Source organism: Leptonotus elevatus, chromosome 10 (assembly GCF_054856555.1).
Source record: "Leptonotus elevatus isolate MCC_2025b chromosome 10, RoL_Lele_1.0, whole genome shotgun sequence".
Taxonomy (NCBI): Eukaryota; Metazoa; Chordata; class Actinopteri; order Syngnathiformes; family Syngnathidae; genus Leptonotus; species Leptonotus elevatus.
Window position 1 is genome coordinate 21,772,262 of NC_141248.1, and position 22,683 is coordinate 21,794,944.

Below are 22,683 nucleotides of genomic sequence, written 5' to 3' on the forward strand. Positions count from 1 at the left end.
TCCCTGAAGCACCTCTTACATGGCTTTGTGATGAAAGATACACAAATGGGATGTCATATTGTGCATCATGACTTGGTTGACAAGAACAGCTGCAGTCTTTCGCAATAAAGAAGGATGAGAGACATAGCTGTAACTACCGGGGGGGGGGGGGGTTGCTTTTCACACTCCTGCCGTTTGATCTGAAGATCACGTCGCAACTTGTGCTCTGCATCCACTCAACATGGATGGAGTGCGAGCAAGACAGGAGAGAATTCAAAAAATGATGTGAAGAATGCTCGTTTCAAGACAACACGTCATTATTGGATTCGTGATTATGAGTAGACAACATATTGTGGGTGAATTGGTTTATTTGTGGGACATATCCCTAAAAAAAAAAAAAAGAATGAATAAAAAAATAACACATGCACGAACTTCATACATTGCAATTAAGAGCGAGTCGCATCCTACCTGACGTCGTGCTGTCAATTAATCCCGAGATTTCATTTATTCTCCATTTTCAACCACAAAGCCCAGCCAGACATCATGTTCTTCTTCTTCTTCTTCTTCTTCTTCTTGTTCGAGCAAACGCAATTTCCCCTCGGCTCCACAAAGCATAACCTTCATATGTAATGAAAAAGATTCGCACAGTTTTGCGTTGTCTTGTTCTCCAGACGCGCACAAACAATCCAACCGGTCCGCACAAGTGTGATGGAGACGAGAAGCAGGGCGAGTGGACTTGAAAGTCGATAAAAGTTGCGGCTCCTCAAGTTCTCATCTTCGGGTGCTTCCGAGCGTCTTGCGCACACGCCGAGCCGTCACGCATGCTTTCTACCGTCTGTCATTTCCCCCCCCCTCGAACAAATCACAACACACAAATCCTCCATTCTGTGTAGCAGTTGCGGCTGTATTTTCTTTTGAGCTGCGTCTTTCTCTGGCCGGAAGGATGATTTAGATTGGCGGCGTCTGAGGGCTTGTGGTGGATGAGAGACGCCGGAGTCGCGTCGCTCTGTGCCGCGGAGGAGCAGGGAACGTTTGCGCCGGTGCTGTAGCGCCCCCCGGTGGCGATGTGCTGTGCCGACGTCAGGGGGAGGGAGCCGACTTCACCTCACTCGGCTTGTGGTGATGGTGAGGAGGAGGAGGAGGAGGAGGAGGATGTGGCAACACCTTCACATGGTTTGGGTGAGTGAAACAGCACTTTCTATGAGACGTGAGACATTCTGGTCAATCCTGTAGTGTCTTTTCTTACCTGTAGTTACTATTGCATTCTAGATACCTTTATTGCATTGGAACGTGTCACACAGTCGCATTCCGATACCGGCTTAAGTCATTTTTTTCATTTTCATTTCAGAAAACACTCAAACCTGAACTAAATATCATATGCATTATTAAATTAATAATGTTGCATGATCTGGTCAACTGAGGATGTATGGAAGATCAAATAATGGCCTAGTATTATTTTAGCACTGTAATGATGTATACAACATAAAGTGTTGTATCTCATAATGTAACATGTTGAAAATGTAGCCTATGCATATTGTAACGTCGTAATGTTACGCTTTGAAACGTATCATGCCGTAAACGACGATATCGCAGCAGACAAACTATACTGTAACTGCCTCATAATTGTACTGTTATGCAATGTCATGTATCGCAACGTATTGTGAATTTGTGACATATAGTCTAACATAGCCTAGCGTATCGTATTAAAAAAAGTTACATGATACGCCTCATGATGTAACATACCGTGACAGTGTATCATAAGGCATCGCAAGTATTGTATTGCATAAAGCACATCATACGTTATTGAAAATGAGCGTGATGCGGCACCAAATGACAAATCGTACTGTAATGGAGTGCGTCGTAATTATTGTAACGTATTATTATTGTAACATATTGCACTGCATTGTAACATAGTGTCTTACCGTAACGCATCGGAGAGGAGGGGGAACAAATCATTCTTAACAGACCACAATACAGACCAATACCACAAAATAATCTGTCAGGAAGGAAAAACGTTTCAACCGCTTTAGGTTATTACCACCCTGATAGGTTAGCAATAATGTGGTGATTATTTTTTTTCGAATTGAATATTATATGAGGTCGGGCGTTTTCACAGTGTTGTTTCAAGCATTGATTTCATGACCACGCAGCCTCCGCAGCGGAAGCTGCTTGGTCATCTCTCTCCTCCAGCATTAGCGCCAGGAACTCTTCCCTCCACTAATTTTGTTATCATGGCAATTTTCTTTTCCATTTCTCACGCTTGCGCTTTTTCTCTACGTGCTCAGTGCACCGAAACCCTCGGGGAACAATGAATCTTTGTGTCGCATCCTCTCTGAACTTTGCTCAACTTTTATCACTTTGCATTCCATCAGTCTCATCTTACATTACATGATTGCATTCGTATTGCATTTTATGATATAGCCACGCGGCATAATGTGTCGCAACATATCATAACAATGCGTCATACTCCATAATGAGTTTTGCACTGTAATGTAGATGACACCTCATGATAGATCATAATATCGTACAGTAATATATTGTACCTCCTTATATGAAATCAGAACTTACTGTAACATAACATAACAAACTAAAAGTGGAAGTCAACCCACAATATTATGTAAAATTTAACCTCACTAGACATTCTGATTAATATTACATTTGTGGAATATGAGTTATGAAGCAAAATCTAGCCATTTTTATCCATCTTAGGGGGCGGCCATTTTGCCACCGGCTGTCGACAGAAGATGACATCACAGTTGCTCAGGACTCAGGCAACGACCAATCACAGCTCACCTGTTTTCTGATGATTAGCTGTGATTGGTTGTTACCTCAGACCTGGGCAATTGATGTCATCTTTAGTCGACAGCAAGTGGCAAAATGGCCGCCCCCTGAGATGGATAAAAACGGCTGGATTTTGTTGCTTCACTCATATTCTACTAACACAATATCAACCAGAATACCATATTTAGACTAGTGGGGCTGCATAGAACATATTATTGTCACAAAAAAATGGGGGTTGACTTCCCCTTAAACTCATTCACTGCCATAAATTCATTTTTAAAAAAGATTATTAAAAATTTGGTGCAAGAGGCGATTAAATTTTTTAATTGTAATTAATCGCATGACTTCACTAGTTAACTCACGATTAATCACAAATTTGATATCGGTTCTAAATGTACGATAAAAAATTCTAGGTTTTCATACTCTTGTTAACAAAAGTGGGGAAAAAATGTTAAACTAATAGAAATAGTTCAAATGATTTTTTGACGTCTATAGCCGTCAATGGCAGTGAATGAGTTAAACATGGGGAGCCTGTTATCCATGGAAGACAGCAGACGTTATCGCCACCGACAGGACACAGTTGTTAAATCCGCACTATATGAGGTGTCACTCTAGTAGTAGAACATATTATTAATCAATACCATACTTTGAAGTGAGGATTTGCTTTTTATTGGATGCGCACACCCTGTGGGAAGGTAATCATCCTGAATGGAAACACACGGGGACGAATACACAAATCCCGGGAGGGTGGATAACAGAGAATGTCAGGTCATTAGCGTTGACCTGGGTGAGCCAGGATTTCCCGGGATGATATACGCCAACCAGCACTGGGCCGCGGTTCTAAATCTACACGCCTCAATAATTGCCTATGAATAGGGAAGCTGCTCTTTTTGATTCTATTTATGTCCGTCATTATATGATCCCCATAGACATCATATTTCCTTCCTTCCTCTCTGTCACGCGCTCACAGAGCGAGGAGATGACCTCATTAATCTTTGGCGCATTGTGCGGACCCATCTCGTCATCCTCCTGACACCGTAGTTTGTGACACGGGCGCCGCTCATTAAATCATATGACAGGATGAGGTCGGCCTCGAGGTGAGGAGTCTCAAGCTGCGCGGGCGCAGATAGCAGAAGCCCCCGGCGGCGACCGCTTCTTTGTTGTGGGATCTCCGACCACGGATGCGGCAGCCGAGGTGAGTCACGACGGAGCTGTGGTCACTTTGGCGTCGGGAAGGACAGGAAGAGGCCTCGGTCACTGAACCCCATTTGTTGTGTTTGCAACACTTGAAATAACATCCGCAGGTTTGACAGTAATCCCTCATTCACGATTCACAAACTAACCTATCCGTGTTTTTTTGCCAGAAGATGCCGCCGCAGTCCGACCAGCCAATTGCTCTTCCGCCATCTTGTAACATTTTTGGTGCCAAGGAGCTATGTTGAAGTGAGTTAAGGACAAACGAGATTTTGCTGCCATCTTGTGGCGTTTACTCAAGTCAATTCCACGTTATTTATAAATTACTTTAGAACAAGCATCGCTGTATGCAAAGTGCTGTACATGATGGAACAGAAAGATAAGTAAAACAAGAACAAAACAAACATTGTAAGTAAGTAGACAAGTAAATAAAATTTACATCAATAAATTAATAAGAAGAAGTAGGTAAGTGAATAAATAAATAAATAAATAAATACATAAATAAATAAACATTGCTAAGTCTCATGGTGCGCCAAAAGCTGAAGAATACAGATAGGTTTAAAATAAATAAAAAATAATGTTATTTGCTCATCTTATGTATTTAGTTATTCATTTATTTTTAATTACTTCATTTATTTATTTTACCAGACCTTTACAAATGACCTTCACTACGTTTTAAAAACGAAACTTGGCCCACCCCACCTCACTCAGCCTTTTAAAAAGGAAGTCAACCCAAATATTTTATTTACAATATGTTCTATGCAGCCCTACGACCCTAAACACGGCATTCTGATTAATATTGCATGTGTGGAATATGAGTTAAGCAGCAAAATCCACTCGTTTCTATCGATCTCAGGGGGCAGCCATTTTGCCACTTCAACTATTGCCACACCTTCTCAGTTGAGCTGAGCTCTGATTGGTTGTACCCGAGCCCTGTGATTTTCAGTCGCCAATAAATGACAAAATGGCCGCCTCTTGACATAGATAAAAAATATTTCAATTTTGTTGCTTTATTCATATAACCCAAACACACTATTAATCAAAACGCTGTGTTTGGCTCATACAACATATTGTAAAGAACATTTGGGGATTGACTTCCCTTTTAAGGCATATTAGTACTTTGTAAAAGTGTAGATTGTATGTAAACGCTTACAATGAATGGCCGTTTTTATTCATTTATCTGCGATATGATTGCCTCATCCGGTAGTGAATGCGGCGCGGACGTTGATTGCGGCGGTTCAGCTCAAAATAACAGCACACTGCAGGGAGCTGTTCAAAGCCTCCCTCTGAACCCTCGCTTGCCTTCATTGTTGCCAAAGTGTGTCTGAAGACATGTGGGACGACAGGCAGGCCTACGGTGAGAGGGAAAATAGGAAGCATAATGGCCTCAGGATTGGAGTGAGCCATCAATAATGCAGAGGCAGCGGCGCTTAATGCCCCCCGTTAGTCCAACAGGTCCGCAGCCGCCGGGACAGTTATTTTTCCTCCGCCGCAGACACTCGGCTAGAGGCCGCTACATCAAGGCTTTATGGCTGTGCGTACGCACCGCGTCTTTTGCCGACCTCCGTCCCGCAAGAGCCATTAATGTGTTTTCATCAAGAGCCCGCCCGAAAATGAGCGGCCATCTTGGCCGGGCTCTCTAAAGAGAGGGTGCGGACAGCTGTAAACAAAGGCGAGTTCAAACAAAGGGAACCATGTTGGTTCAGACTGAGGTTGAGTCAGGTGATGGACACTGACAGCAGTGCACAAATACTATAAATTACAAAAGCCATCATGAATTGTGGCAGCTGAAATAGGAGATGATGACACACAACAAAGAAGCACAAGATGACAAACATGCAGACTGACAAGACAAAGCACAAGATGGCCACAATAAAGGCCGCATTATCTCACTTTGTTGACAAAAAAAAAATACGGCAAAGAAGATGTTGACAAAGATGGCATAGACAGTGATGAGGAAGACGAAGCAAAAGATGGCGATGGAGAAGTTGGTAGAGTAGAAAACGAAGATAACAAACTGGAGAAGTTGATGAAGTGACCAAAATTGAGAAAATCATGACAAACGAAAAAGAGAATGACAAAGAAGATGACCAAGCCAACGTTGACGGTTCCGACGATGACTATAAGACACTGTTAATGAAAAAAGAGTAATTAAGAATTTGAACGTGCGACCTAAACTGTGTAGCAAGACATGCACCCATCTGTTATATTACTGTTTGTTACACTTACTAAAGTATTCAAACCGTAGCCACCATCATTACAAGTAACGCATAAAATCTATATCAGTGTGGACTTCCTTTGGAAGCAGCATCAACGCACCATGCACTTGTAATACTTTGACGCCACCTAGTGCACAACCCACAAAGTGCAAGCTGTGATCTTGCAGTCCCCTTTGCTGCCTCCACAGAATAATGTTGTATTAGAAAAACAAAAGATATAAAAAATGCTAGAAATAACATGAAAAAACATACTTACATCAATCCATCCATTTTCCAAACCGCTTATCCCTCACAATTCCTCACATAAAATAAAATAGATGCATGAAGAAAAAAACATTTAAATGTGTGGAAATAAATGAAATACAATTGGATAAAAACAACTTCTGCAAGTATACCGAATGTTGTGGCTGAATGATCTGCTGATGACAGATCGGGTTACAATAACAACTGTCTCTTGCAATATGATCAAATAGTTGCGTATTTAAAGGGCACTTTGCAGCTGACATCAGAGTGATAGATAAGAATGAGTGGTGGACTGTGGCCGAGCTCAGATAAAGCACATATAGCTTCCTGTTACTTTGCCATTACCAGCTACTATGTAGACTTCAATAATCAGCACGCATATAAACACATATGCTTTAGTTGCCTATTTGTATTATTTATTGACTTGCAATTGAGTCATATTTGTTAGTGTATTATTGTGTGGGTATTGTATTTAGCACACAAAATATAAGGGCAACCAAAATATTAAAAAATTCAGTAGATGTTGCAAACTAAAAACGTAAGAATACAAATAAAATATTGTAAAAATAATAACCGCACTGCAGTAACCATTAAAATAGATAATTATGCTTCTTATTAGACTGGTGTATCTTTTGTTCTGTTCACAAGAGGGGATCCTTAACAAGCCCGACAAATTGATTTGAGGTTGGACCCAACAATCAAGTACAGTCCAATCATAAATATTGGGACATCAACGATTCTTTTTGGCTCTAAAAACCACTGCGTGCAAGGGATTTAAAACGAATCCAATGCGCGTGTTCCGATTAGCATATAAACAAAATCTGAATCTGAAAACATTCCGTATGTTTACGTATGTATTTATTGAAGGTGGAGGATGTGCGTGATGCGTTCAAAAGCATCAGGATGCTCGTGCGGAGACTTGTGCTGCAGGATTACTGGCAGCCAGTAAAGGTTTTTTTTTTCTTTTCTTTTTTTTTTTTTCCGGTGCTTTGAATGAGACAAACACCGCCTGGTCGTCACATGGGTGCTCAGAGGAGGAAGAAGAAGAAAAAAAAGAAGCGAGATTGCTTCCTGAAATGCTCCTCGTCACCGGCTGCGTCTTCCGTTCGCCTCTCTAGCGCGAATCCTTTGATTTCTCTCCTTTTTGTTTCCTTCTTTTTATTTTATTGTGCGTTGCAACGCGAGTCGATGCCGACGATGATCAGCAAAGTGAAAAGCGCCATGTCCACGCTGGTGGGAGGGATGATGCCCCACGGCCACCACCATCACAACCATCACGGCGGCGGAGGCGGCGGCGGAGGCGGCGGCGGCTCGCAGTCCGGGGGAGCTGACGGCCTGCCGCCGCGTTTCCCTTACGGCCGCCCGGATTTCCTGGAGCTCACCCCGGAGCTGCTGCAGTACTCCACCGAGCACGCCTCGCGGCCGGTGCTCACGCTCAAGCGAGGCAGCAGGCTCCCCTGGCACACCGGATACGCCGAGTGAGTGCCCGACTGGCGTCCATTTGTGTGTGGGGGGGGTTATTTGTGTTATTTTTTTGTTATTGCGGCGCTTTAATCACACGCCCGCGTCACGAACGAACGAACGAACGAACGTGCGTGACGTTCGCAAAGTGGCAAAGTGCTAGTGCAGGATGCTCACCAGCTTCGCAGAGCGCTGCCGCATCTGCAGCAGGCATTAAAGTCAAATGCTGCTACACTGGCTCCCTCCGGTTGTGCTGCAGGGGTTCAGCTCCTGCTTGCTGTACAGCTTCCACTCAGTAGCTTCTGCTGTAAATATTGATACCCTCAGTTTCTGCTGTAGGACCATTCTACCCTCGGGTTTTGATGCCCAGGTTCTACCACCGGTTTCTGCTTTTGTAAGTTTGATCCTTAAGCTTATGTTGAATAAGTTCAAAGTTGAAGTACCACTGATTGTCAGTGGGGGGGGGGAAATTTGTTCTCCGCATTCTAGCACAGGGACTGCTATGTAGGATCGAGCATCACCATCTTCTCCAAAGATGCACCTCCTAAACTTCTGCTCTTTGGTTTCTCTCCTTCAACTTCTGCGATACAGGTTATATCTATTTTTGTGGTATTTTTTCTAGCCTGTGTAAGGTTGAAGGTGTTGACATTCAGCCGTAACCTCTTTTGGATCTATACCCTCTGGTCTGGCTTGTATAGTTTCTGCCCTAGTTTGCATGTAGAATCCACCATCACATTCTGCTGTATAGGTTCTACTCTTTGGCTTCTGCTGTAAATCTTGATGCCCTAAGGACTTGTGTATGTTCAAGAGAATCTCAGGTTACACTGCCACAGGTTCTACTCCTTAGCTGCTGCTGCTGCTTAGGTTTGGTTCCGCCCCTAATTGGTCAATATATTTACCTACCTATCTATTGATCGGTTGTTAGCCTATCAATTATACTTCAATACGTTAAAAAAAAAAAAAAACGCAATGTCTTACTGACAATAGGCACACATTGGCAATATAAACGTATCTTTCCCAAATTTGTGTAAATTAATTTAAGAATCATGTATGTAATTTTAATTGTGGCGTACAGTCTGGTAATATGTATTTATTGTACCAAATAAAATATCAGGTCCAACATTTATATTTAAAAAAAAAAAATACATCTTGTTATTGAAGCTAGGGTTTTATTAAACAATCAAAACATATATATATATATATATATATATATATATATTTATTTATTTTTTTATTTTTTTTACATTTACTGTTGTCCTCATAAGATGTAAACTTTCAAGCACAATTGTAAATAAATAAACACATAAATCAATACAAAAAGTCCACACATTCTACTGCCGATGTGTCTGCTTTGCTGGGTATAAAGCACTAGAGTATGTCGAGGCAAGGGAACAAAAACACGCTTAGTCGTGCAGAGAGTCTCAATGGGTTGCATTTGGGGGACGAGAGAAGTTTCTGTAATGAACTTAGCGACTTTAATTACTGTGACACTTCCGTTGCTCCTTGTGTGTGTGCGCAATGAGTTTGAAGTTTTGGCATCGAGCTGGTTCAAATCAATGCAAACTTGATGCGGCAACACATTCGACGTCAATAACGCCCACGTGAGTGCACTTAGTATAAAATGCTTTCGTCCATTTGCTGCATGGTCGTACAGAAGAGACACGTTTCCAGGCTTTGGGATCATTCTGCAAAAGTGCAAGAAGAAACACCGACAAAAGAGGCAAACAAAAAGTCTTACTGGCCTGTCCTTTTTTTCTCCATCATTTTTTAATTAATTTGGACGTTATAATTACAGTCAGTACACTCAAAGGGCTCAAGCTAATCCCCCACCGGTAATTACTTTGCATTACAACAAAAACGAGAATACAGGATGCATGGTATTGAAATCCGCTTTGGATCATAATATTCATCCGCTGGATACATGAGGTATGTTAGTAAACATTAGAAAAAGGAATAGGCCTAAAAGAGCAACAACAACAACAACAACAACAAAAGAGAGTTGAACAATGCATGCCAGCATATGATGTGTCTCAAAAAAGTGTGTGTTAAAAGTCCTAAATGTGACACAACAACCAGCATTTTGTCTTTCTTTATGCTAGTAAATACACTTATCATGTCCACTCTGTCATAAGGAAATATCAATTGACAAAAATCTTTTAGTAATTAGTCATGTATTTGTCAAACAGTACAGTCATCTCGCTAACTGAATCTTGTCGCTAAGTGAAGGTTCGCCTTGTGCTCATTCATTAAATGCTGTTAGCCAAAAATGTCCACCCTGTCAGCAAGCTAGCATAGTTTGCTGTTTGCATGTCTTCTTGCAGTTATTTTTAGTGCGGGAGCCTGATGACCAATATTATTCCTAACAGCATACATCAACATAATACAACATACAAAAGTTCAGTGGAATTTCTTTTTGTTGGGGGAGGTGAAATGGGGAAGTGTCTAAAAACAACTTATGGTGCTAATGACTCAAACCATATAATGAGGTAATTGAGACAACATAGGATGCACTATTGTTGGCAACAACCAGCTATCAGTAATTGATTATAATTAAAACTCGTCAATGTAGGATTTTGCCCCAAAATATCTTGACAATAGCCTTTTTATTTAACCAATTATGACTCAAACATCTTCTAATTAGCAGATTGACACCTTAGCTGTTCACAATGGGTGCTCCTGCAAGCCTCTGGCCAATAGTTTTCAGGTTTGATTCGGGTTCGAATTTCCCGCCCTCTGTCTGCGGATGTGACATCATGTGCGATCTCGTGGCGTTCCATTCGGGCTAAATGTCGCCTTATTTTCCTCAAGTGATGATGTAGCTATAGCATGCTAGCGGATGAATGAATGTTCTCATGTCAAATATATTGTTGACCTACACAGTTTCTCAAATAATTGTACACAACTTTTCTTAGCTCTCGAAACATGGATAATTGGTTATGACAATTCCAGCCTCTGTGCTGAGTCTTCAGTAATTAAGTTGCGTTTGTGCGAGTGTTTGCAGCGTCCACATGAAGAAGGGAGTGTGCAGTTTCATTATTCGGCCACACGTGGCAGTAGCAATTCGAGCAGCTTTAAAGATGCACCAGAAATATGCATGTACAATTGGTGAATTTGTGACAAGTGACCCATGAATAGGTTGTATTTTCACTGAACCACATGACGATAGCTATAGGAAGTTAAGATGCAACTTTTATTCTACTCTGGCATGGTAACTGTTTCCACTGAATGGCAAAAAGCAGGAAGTTGACACATGCTATGTATTGCATCATCTACAAATTCTTGGTAACCTCAGGCATGCAGGTTTTTTTTTTTTCACTGAGCGCTTCAGCTTCCGCCTGTTGAACTCTTTTCTGGTTCCAATACACAGAATTCGGCGAGTAACCGTCACTCAGGCATGGTTAGTGGTCACAAGGTTGCGGTCTTTGGTTTGTTGTTTCGATTCACATCGTCCCACGTCGCTGACGTGAGAGGTTCGATTAAAAGCTGACTGGGCTCATGTGACAAGCGTTGACTCACGTGGTTGCTGGGTTTAAAAGTCTCCACTTTTGTTCTATGAACGTAAACGGTGATTCACGAGTGAGAGAAATTATTTTCAAAGCAGAGATAGTAGTTGTATTGATTTATTGTCAGTTACTGATTGTTCGTTGAATGTTGATTCGCTGTTGGAGCAAAACTGAAGCGATGAAATTGCATTTTTTTCAAAATTCACATCACGATTTATCGTGATCAAATTATCACAGTTATAGCCGGTATCATCTCCACAATCAAGTTGCCGTTTGTAATATTGAAGCTATCTCTTTGTGCCGGTTGTATGCCAAAGAGGACATCGCATGCTTTGGCTTTAAAAGCAACGTTTAAATGACAATCATGAGACATTTAAGTCCCCCTCGCCATTAGTCCTAATGTGCACCATCCCTGCCGTGCCAGTCCTCTGCTTTCAACTGATTAGAAAGGAGGGGGAAACGTTTTTTTGTTTTTTTTGTTTTTTCGTTTTTGGAGAGAAAAAATATAATCCAGATTTGTCAGATTTGTCCATTTTGGCCTCTTCCATATCAGGCGTCTCTGTGACTATTTGGACAGCGAGCGGGCAGAGGTTGTGTTTGAGCTTCCTTTCCTTTGCATGTTTTGGGGTTCTTCCACACGTCTCCTCTTCTGTTTGTCTCATTGTGTTTGACTCACATGAGTGAATATTCATAATCCGCTCTCGACATGAATTAGCAGAATTGTGCAACAGGCTTGAAGTGCAAATGTGATGTTCAAGGTAATTGACAGTGGCTACAATACACCTGTGCAATATAATCAATGAGATCTATTGGAACCGTACCGAAAATGGCACTTTTCATAGAAAAGATGACCTGCAGTAGTAATATTTTCAGATTTGATTATTCTAATTATTAGCCCATCCATTTGATTAATTGAGAAATCAGATATCAAGTGATTTGGCATTGCTAAACAACAAAATATGCACCTGGGGTTCAGGTGGTACTTGTCCACTTTGGATCACTATCCTTATGTTCCGCACTGTAGTAACTGTGATTGAGTGCGACCGGTATGCGGCTTTAAAAGGTGGGGCCTGGGCTGGTGAGTGATGTGGAAGTCACCAAATGACAGTGCATGTGCAGTTGACTGTTGCTCGATCAGGTTTAAGGTGGCGGTTAACGGGCTAACCATTAGCCAGTCTGCATGTTGAATGTGTGCCTTGTTACCTGTTTAATTTGTTACTGTTTGTTCAGTAAAGCAATTGAAAGTGTAGTGCAAGGGTCCGCTGTAGTCTAGTGTTCTTCAGTGCAATTTTTGTTATGGGAAAAACATTTCTAGAAAAAATAAAATCTGGTGTTTTTGGGGTTGCTGGAATGGATTAATTGCATTTCCATGCTTGTCTATGGAGAACGTTGACTTTGACTATAAACGTGGTCACGGAACGTTAAACGGAATGTTAAATTCATATCTCAAGGCATACAGCAATTCCTTTTATTTTATTCAACTAAATGTAAAGCTAAATGAACGAGTTCCATCCATTAATAATTTTTGTGTTGTCACTGACAGCTTTTTGTGTAATAAAATCACTGCACAACTGCATGCAGGGTACGAACGATGCTGCAGAAGCCCAAGCAACTCTCCACTTTAATGCCATTTTCCCCTGCATGCAGTCACAGGCTCATAATTAATCCCTTTTGAAAGTTCCCTGTGGGACATATCCGCAGCTTGTCCCACTTTTCCCCCTCGCAAAAAACCCAAACAAACACATTTTTGTTATTCCGTCTCATGCGGCTAACTTGTGACTCTTCCGCACCAAGGGTGATCAACGCCGGCAAAAGCATGCTGAACGAGGACCAGGCCTCCTGTGAGAAGCTGTTTGTCAGGAAGCCCAGCGGCAAACAGCGCAACTCTACTCTGCTGGAGGACAACGGGGTGAGCCAAAGTCAAAACTGCAGCGACGACGTCCAATCGGGAGCCCGAGTGGCGGGACGTGAGCTCAATAGTCTGGCAAGCGACGCTACCTCATCATTTATAGTGTACACTGTGTTGTCCTGATGGCAAACTCACTGAGGGGCGACTGTGTAGCCAGAAATCCAAAGACATCCCGTCACTCAAGACTTCTGCTCCAAAAAAAGTGTGATAACCAAATATAAATAACTATAAATATGGGCAAATGGATGTCAACTATCTCAAGCATCTTAACTCATTCACTGCCATTGACGGCTTTAGACGTCGACAATTCTTTTTAACTATTTCTATTAGTTTTTTATTAATTTTTTTCCACTTTTGTTAACAAGAGTATAAAAAAACTAGAATTTTTTTTATTGTACATTTAGAACAGATAGAAAATTTGGGATTAATCATGAGTTAACTATTGAAGTCAAGTGATTAATTACAATAAAAAAATGTATGCCCTAATTTTTAATCAACTTTTCTTTTTTTAAATAATCTTTTTTGAATAATATTTTTTCAAAAAAGAAAAGATTATTAAAAATTAGGGCATACATTTTTTTATTGTAATTAATCGCATGAATTAATCGCATGACTTCAATAGTTAACTCATCATTAATCACAAATTTTATATCCGGTCTAAATGTACAATATTTTTCCCCCTAGGTTTTCATACTCTTGTTAACAAAAGTGGGAAAAAATGTTAAACTCATAGAAATAGTTCAAATGAATTTTTGACGTCTATAGCCGTCAATGGCAGTAAATGAGTTAATAACTTTTTTTTAATAAATACGGAATTTGCACTTTTTCTGTCAGGATGGCACGGGGATCCCCCTCTATTTCTGGGGCGTCTTTGACGGACACGCCGGTTCCGGTGCCGCCATCATGGCCTCCAAGCTGCTCCACCGCCTCATCCGGGACCGACTGGGCGAGATCTTCCACTTGTTGAATGACCACAGTGGGGCGCCGCCGCCCATCTGCCTGGCCAAGAACGGCAGCCCCTACCAGGCCGAGATGAAGAAGGGGGCGGCGCAGAAGTCAGAGGAACCTGACGCCGTCAGCGATTGCGCCGTGCGCTACCACATGGAGAAGGTCGTCAGTCTGGAAAGCCTGGTGATGGGCGTCATTGAGACCGCGTTCAAGCAGATGGTGAGCAGGCGATAGAAAAAAGAACAAAATGGGTCAATATGGAGATAATCAAAGAGTCATTCAAGTGTAATGGGGTAGATGCGGCGGACTTCCGGGTTTCAAACATCAGCGCAGTTTCCGGCCGCGTTCCAACACTCGCACCCCCACCCCTACGCCCCCCAAACGCGCGCTCCCACCCAATGCTTCGGACAAGCGAGACGGACACACTACACACTCGCACCCATCGACGGGAACGCGCAAACGAGGGGCACAAGGGCGGAAACGCAAGTACTGGGACGCGGCCCACACGTCGCAAACCGGAACAGGAAACAAAGCTGATGTGTGAAAACCCGGAAGCCGGAAGTCCCGCCTTTTCTGTGGCATATACCCCATTAGGGGGAATTTCTGTTGCTCATTATTTAGAGCAGTGGTTCTCAACCTTTTTTCAGTGACGTACCCCCTGTGAAATATTTTTTCAGTCAAGTGCAAAGCATTTCTGATTGAAAAAAATATATACTTAAAACCGAGTGCTGCGCCATCATTGTCTGATTTATTCAACTTTGGAACTCTATTTGTATTTATGTGGCCTTTTGAACTATTTGGAAATAAAAAATATATAACTAAAAAAATAGAGAAAGATAATTTAATTATAAATAAAGATTTGTGCACATAAAAATTATTATCAACATTTCCTCATTTGGGATCATAGTAAAGCTCTGTTCTCAAAAGTAATTGAATTTTAAATAAAGTTTTCAAGTGATTGACAGGTGATTCTAGGTGGCATATGACGAGTTGGGTCGAACCATTCTGATATGGGGGAGATGCTGGGTGTTCGCACACTGAAATTGAATAGGCTACTGAAGATAAAATAAATTTTGTGAGCTTATATTTTTCTGAAATATTTACATATACGTTTAAAATATATTATAAAATCTCACGTACCCCCTGGAGTGCCTTCACGTACCCCCAGGGGTACACATACCCCCATTTGAGAACCACTTCTTTAGAGGAAGCATTGAAGTTAGCGGTTTTGCGTCGCCAATTTGGTGGAACAAATAGCATTTCGCGCCTCATCATAACACATTGAATAGTAAAACTGAATCAAAGATTTTTAAGATTTTCCATTTCATAAGGACGATCCCAAAAAGTTTTGCTAAGCTCCCATCACCTAAACATGGGTTGTTGGAGGTCGAGAGAAGCTCAGCGCTGTTACGCCGCCGCAGCAGCTTGCTAGCAACGAACTTCAGCTGGCTAATAGAGCCTAAACATGTTGCGTAGTCGCTCTTAAGTCGGCAATCATTTGACAAGTAGCTTTCTCACGAAGGGATGAGGTGATGAAAAAATATGGTGAAGCCATGCTAAATGCTAAGCTAAAATGCTAAGCTAAAATGCTAAGCTAACCTACATTTTTTTGTTTTTGCCTATACCAATCCAATGTGGGTGGAAAATGGTGTTAAAGTTGGATTGTCATTTTGAGGTTTTGCCGTGACTTATGTTTTCTTGTGGACCTTTTCTCATGTGGCTTTTTTTTTTTTTTTTTTCAGGACGACCTAATCGAAAAGGAGAAAGCGTCATATGCCATTTCTGGTGGCTGTTGTGCCTTAGCTGCCATACATCTAATGGGCAAACTCTACGTGGCCAATGCTGGCGATAGCAGGTGAGATCAAATTGTGTTGTTTGTATCTTGAGTGTAGTTTCTTAAATCCCTACTGTGATATGATATCAAAATCATATCAAGAACTATAACGTTTACAAACTTACAGAAAATAAGGCTTGTTTGCACCCGGCACTCTTAGGGATTACCCATTGCTGTGCCTTTTAAGTATAATGTTTTATTATACCTATATCACAAATAGTTCATACTATTTTTTTTCAAATGCACCAGTTACTGTTGACATAATAGGCAAAATGCTATGGTTGCTTCATCTGCCCCCTGGTGTTATTTTTGCTTACTGCAGCCTCCTCACACTACTCCAAATTGGTCCTTAAGTAGACTGTAACTCTCTAAATGTGTTGCTTAAAAAAAGAAGAAAAAAAGTTTATCATTGCACTTCTTGTCACTGCAGGGCTATAATAATCCGGAATAAGGAAATTGTTCCCATGACCAACGAGTTTACACCTGAGTCAGAGAGACAACGGCTACAGTATCTGGTACTCGTCGTCTTGTCATGATACACTATTGAAACCATTTTTCTGCTTTTCAATCTGAAACCTCCATTTGGCTTTTTATTTGTAATGAGCACATACAAAGGAAACCATCCATCTATTTTGTACTTGTGTTGAATGATGATGATGATAAAATGTTGGAGAAAGCCGCAGTACAGGGAAAAAAAAAAATAAAGGTCCACAAAGGAAGGCTAGAGTCCGATTTTAATTTGCGAACCACACAACTGTGAGGTTTGTCCACCATGCTAAAATCATGATAATCAATGCTAATTAACAAAATACAATGGAAATGATCCATTGTTTGACTTTGAGGATTCAAAACACGGTCGCTATTCCTAACTCCAAGGACATAATGGTGGATTTATAGCATTTCTGCCTCACAATTCTGAGGTTCTGGGTTTGATTCCTGTGTGGAGTTTGCATGCTTTTTCTTTGCTTGACCGATTACTGTTCATTTACACAATATTGTTTATTTGGTATTTTTTCATAATATTGTATCGCACTAAAGGGATTGATGTAGTATTCACCTATGTTTTTGTTTTGTTTTTATTTACTCAGTAGGTTTAGTTATTTTATTCCAAAGTAAAAATAGATATTTGCAAATATGTCATTTTCCAAAAGGTAATCAGTCTGCTTTCATGAAGGACTACAGAAATCAGAGAATATTCACTGTTGAGAGGCAAAAGTTAAACAATGGCTCTAAATGATTACTCGATTGTTAAAATATTCAATAAGTTTGATAAATCCATTTTCCGAACCGCTTATTATTAGCTCATTCACTGCCATTGACTGCTATAGACGTCAAAAATTCATTTGAACAATTTCTATTAGTTTAAAAAAAAAAATCCACTTTTGTTAACAAGAGTATGCAAACTTAAAAAAAAAATTTTTTTACAACAGAAATAAAATGTGTGATGAATCGTGAGTTAACTATTGAAGTCATGCAGTTAATTACCAACAAAAATGTAAATCGCCTGAAACGATTTTAAGAAAAAAGAAAAGATTATAAAAAATTAGGGACGTCAGGCGATTACATTTTTGAATCGTAATTAATCGCATGACTTCACTAGTTAACTCACTATTAATCACAAATTTTATATCTGTTCTAAATGTACAATAAAAATAATTCTAGGTTTTCATGCTCTTGTTAACAAAAGTGGAAAAAATATTAAACTAATAGAAATAGTTCAAATGAATTTTTGACGTCTATAGTCGTCACTGGCAGTGAATTAGTAAATTTTGACACCTCTAGTTCATTATTTATATGACCCCTGTGATTCACTGACGACCAATCAAGGGCGTGCCCCTCCTCTCGCTTCAAGTTGACTGACATAGTCTCCAGCCCACCGTCGACCATAATAAGGGGCAAGCGCAATAAAAAAAAACAAAAAAACGGAATGGACTTTCAAGACCGTTTGTAATGAGTGTTCTTGGTGTGTTTGCAGGGCTTCCTGAGGCCTGAGCTACTGGGCAACGAGTTCACTCACATTGAGTTCCCGCGCAGGATCCAGCACAGCGAGCTGGGCAAAAAGATGCTCTACAGAGACCACACCATGAATGGCTGGTAAACTCCCTAAATTCATGCTCAACTACCTTCAGCCAATTTCCATCCGTTCACTTGCGCGTACGAATGCATTCAATCTGTAAAAACAATAGCTCGTGTTTACGCAAAGCGTCCTTAATTGGTTAAGAATAGCTCAGGACAAAAACACTAAAATATCTCTTGGAGGCTAATATGTGTAATATGTCACGTTTGACATTTTGGGGGCTGTTTTGTTGCAGGGCTTACAAGACAATCGTTGAAGATGATCTGAAATTTCCTCTCATATACGGAGAAGGTAAAAAGGTAAGATGCCGATCCGGCACTTTCAGGTCTTGGGCGCTTCACAGGCAGTTCGACTCAAAACACATTTTGACACCTGCGATCTTTAAATATGAATCTGCAACCTTTGTTCCTCGTCTTCGCGCCATCCTGACAGAACATTCATAACCCTTCGTAAATGGATTCCCTTCAACCGTGGATCATTCAACCAATCCTGGTCCACGCACTGATTTGTAACAGATTTTTCAAATATACCTCACATAATGGGGACAAAATCAGTGCTTACTGCTCATTCATAGTTTGTGTATTTCAGAGGACCAACACAGCACTTGACACACATGTCCACTGTACACTACAGTCATTCCTACAAACCAGATGCCTGTTGCAGTACCTAGACTGTCCTGTGATTGGCAGCATTGTGCCACCGTGGAAAAAAATACATTTTAGATTGAATTCTACATTAAAGATTGCTGGCTTGGCTGTATTCCTAGCAGATCAGTACAGGGGAGAAAAAGAAAACACTCACACAACAGGGGTGGCCAAGTTCGGTCCTGGAGAACCCCTATCAAGCCTGTTTTTCATGTTTCTCACCACTAACACACCTGATTCATGATCAGGGTCGTTATCGGGCTTCCGCAAAGCTTGCTGATGAGCTGATCATTAGATTCAGCTGCGCTTAAGGAGGGAGACATGGAAAACAAACAGGCTGGATAGGGGCTCTCGAGGACCGAACTTGGCCACCCCTGACCTAGAGTAATTTTAAACGGGCATCTGATAATCAGCCTTTGCTAACTTTGGTGAAAAGTTGGGGAGAAAATTTTATAAATTTATGTACACACGATTAAGGGTGTATATGTGTGTGCGCCTAACTTAAGTGACGAGTTCTGTGTGTTTTTTTTAAAAACAGGCACGGGTCATGGCGACTATCGGAGTGACCCGCGGTTTGGGGGATCACGACCTGAAGGTGTATAGCTCCAACATTTATATCAAGCCCTTCCTCTCGTGCGTCCCTGAGGTGAGCAAACAAACTGTAAAAATGATTTTGAAAAACAAAAAAAACTTTTGGAGTTATCAGCTATATATTGTGGGAGGGAAGGTTCATCAGTGAAAGTGAATCTCCAGACCGTGCAAAAAAAGTCATTATCAAGTTATAGCTGATACTCCAAAAGTTTTTTTTCCGCATCTTTCCATTGGATATCATTAGTTCCACTTTTCCATCTAAATGAATGGGGGGTACTTTCAGATAAAAAAATTCCATGTAAATTTCAACTTGCTTCAAAAATTCCCGCCTCCTGGGTTCAAGTGTTCTTTTTATTCATTTATCTTTCAACTACAATTAATACTTTGTAATTTTCACATAATTCATCTTTCAATTTACTTCATAAGCGTTCAGCCATTAGCGTTCAGCTTTCAGCATTCCCACGCAATTTCCGCAGAAATTTCACTTAGTCTCGTCGTCATGTGGAATTGTAATGTTAATATGCATCGTAAATATATCAGGAATAACACGTGAATTAATACGCTTCGCTGACAGGTGCAGGTGTACGACTTTGACGACAACAAACACGGCCCGGACGACGTCCTAGTCATGGGCACGGACGGACTGTGGGACGTAACAACGGACAAGGAGGTGGCGGACGCCGTCTCGGCTTACCTGGCGTGTTGCGATCCCTCGGACCCCATGAGGTAATTGTCGCAATCTGCCATGTCGTTAAGGCGACAGGCGTGTCTTAGCGGCTGTGATTGCAATTGAAGTCATGAGAGCTCAGATCTATTCTTGATAGCTACTCGCACCACTCATCAAAAAAAAAAACTCCTAGAGCAGGTGTCCCATTGAAAAGTCTGTCCAGTAAAAGTGGGAGGGGTTTATCTGCGTAAGGGTTGGGCAAAAAAAGCAGATGTGTGTTTTCTGCAGGTACACACTGGCTGCGCAGGACTTGCTGATGCGCTCTCGAGGAGTTCTGAAAGAGCGCGGCTGGCGGCTTCCCAACGACCGGCTGGGCTCGGGCGACGACATCACCGTCTTCGTTGTCCCACTGGCAGGACACGAGGCAGAGACATGAGACACATGACAACTCCCAGCTCAAAAACAGAACAGCCCCAAGACCCCTGGATGAAGAATCGGGTCTGAGCAGCACCTTCATCCACCTCTAGATCTTTGGACCCTACACTTCCTACGACTCCTAACAAGAAATTTGCCAGCCGTGTTCCTCGGTGACGGTTGCTGGTGAGATTTACCCCCCCCCCAAAAAAAAACCCTGCGTAGTACTTCCTCTTTATGTTCAAGGCTGGGCAGCAACTTTAAAAACTCAGCATGGACTGCGCATCTTCGCACCTCGCACAAAAATGTGATTTCCCTTTTTGTAGCCTCTGTGTAGCGTCAAGAATGTGAGGAAACCAAAGAGATGCCTTCGTGGCACCGGGATGGAATGAAAACGTGGGGGGAAAAAAGGAGCATGGGGGTTGAGTTAAACGGACCTGTTCCTGCGCCACATAATCATTATCAGTCTGTATTCGTCTTTGTTGGTGATGAAGGTAGGACAGCACTTGAAGAATGTTTGCACATATGATGTCGTTTTTATTGTTGAAAACTGCAGACAGTGTACATGTTAAGCATGAAGGATCAGAATCATTGTTTTTTTTTATTTTTCTTATTTTAGGATAAAATTAATGTCTTGGTATAGTAAGCTGTGATAAAATTCACACATATGCCTTATGAAAAGATGACTAAAGCGCTTTTATTATCACACCATGTGAGAAATATGACCTTAAATGTACTGTAATGTATACCTCTCTCTCTATTGTTTGTGTCATTGCGGTCGTTATTTAGATTCTCCATATATTTTTAAAGAGTGCGGAAAATGTTTTATTTTTTATCTTTCTTATCCATAAGTGCTTGTTTGGGAAGGTGGTGTGTGGTATACAAAATAAGGCCGACTGAAATGTGAATGATGTCATGTTCCTCTTTAGAAATAAATCACAACTTTCCCATTTGTCTCGTTGGGCTGTTATATTTATTCCACGTTTGTTACTCAGGTTGCTATATGTTAGCATTGCACCTGCTAGTATAGTATTTTTGATCAGTTCTATTTAAAGTTTAGCAAGGCAAGACTTTCTTGGCGCCTTTGTTACTGTGGTTTGCTATTTGCGCTATAGTAGCATAGCAACTGTTATCGTGATAGCATTTTTATAAATTGTCATTAAAAATAAGATCTGATGCTGTAAAATCCTTATCGAATCATCTTCGGCACTTTTGTTATTCAGGTTGCTATCTTACATCTGTTGGTATGTTAGCATTTTATCAATTCTCATTTGAAATAGTGTGCGGCTACAGAACATGACATAAATGTAAAATCTTTATCAAGCTCCCTTAACACTTTTGCTTCTTACTTTGCTATTTGACTATAAATTAGCTGTTTGCTTAACAGCTAACTCTTACCACTTCATTAATTATCATAAAATATACCCGAAGATGGGGCAAAATGTAAATAATCTCATAGGTATGTTTTTATATTTCCATTAATACCTTTTTCGTGTCTCGCATTCCACATTGAAATACATTCTACAGTTCAGTGTGAGTCCTTAAGCATTACCAAGCAATTTCGAAAGAATTGTATTCCCTATTTTAGTTATTTCTCAACCACTGTGGCTGTGCAGATCCCAACAGGACCAATGTCTCACAGGATATAGTATTTTGTGAGTAATTTCAGGCATGATCATTATTATTATTTTTTTGTGTGGTGCCAGAGGTTGGGGAAAAACTGCTCTAGTTAATAATTATTTATTATTAAATTAAAAGCATACTCAAGTGTCATTTTGAACAACATAGATCCAATTTGATTAGAAATAAATAAATCCATCAGTCATTGTGCCATTGCTGACAAATAAAGGAAGACAATATAATGCCCTCATTATAATTTCTGTTCCACGGTGATGAAGGTTCGAGCTCGAGAGCTGAGTTCCACGCCCAGTAGGCCTACAACCAGCAGTACCTCCTGTTGCACTGGTGGTATTCCTTTTCCACTTTGCAGATGATGTCATCTTCGACCAGTGAGGGGAGGCACGCGAATGACTCCTACGGTCTTGCAGCAGCAGCAGCAGCTTCATCATCAATACACTAGAACTATTGTAAGCTAGAATAGGTTGACTTCAAAATAAAACTATTTGTCATAAAGCTATCCTTGTTGTTCTAATAATTGGCCCATAAAAGTGTGTAAGAGATGTTAGAATAGTATAAAATATACATGGGGATCATTCAGT

At 40.9% G+C, this 22,683-nt stretch overlaps 2 protein-coding genes across 3 annotated transcripts in view; one reads left to right on the forward strand and one right to left on the reverse strand.

Moving 5' to 3' along the window:
- The window catches only part of tafa3a (TAFA chemokine like family member 3a), an 81,114-nt gene extending 80,101 nt beyond the window's left edge, over positions 1-1,013 (reverse strand). Inside the window, exon 1 of one of the 2 annotated variants that reach the window (XM_086087884.1) lies at positions 448-1,013. The gene's annotated coding sequence lies outside the window, so the exon portion shown is untranslated. The remainder of the gene's footprint in view (positions 1-447) is intronic. The other variant, XM_086087886.1, reaches the window with a different exon arrangement.
- Positions 1,014-6,672: 5,659 nt separating this feature from the next.
- ppm1j (protein phosphatase, Mg2+/Mn2+ dependent, 1J) lies at positions 6,673-21,420 on the forward strand. Its single transcript, XM_086087766.1, has 10 exons — positions 6,673-7,894; positions 13,175-13,289; positions 14,124-14,456; positions 15,980-16,092; positions 16,502-16,586; positions 18,047-18,165; positions 18,384-18,447; positions 19,331-19,438; positions 19,958-20,109; positions 20,339-21,420. The coding sequence occupies exons 1-10, from the start codon at positions 7,410-7,412 to the stop codon at positions 20,484-20,486; spliced, it is 1,722 nt and encodes a 573-aa protein (XP_085943892.1). The 5' UTR covers positions 6,673-7,409; the 3' UTR covers positions 20,487-21,420.
- Positions 21,421-22,683: the final 1,263 nt, after the last annotated feature.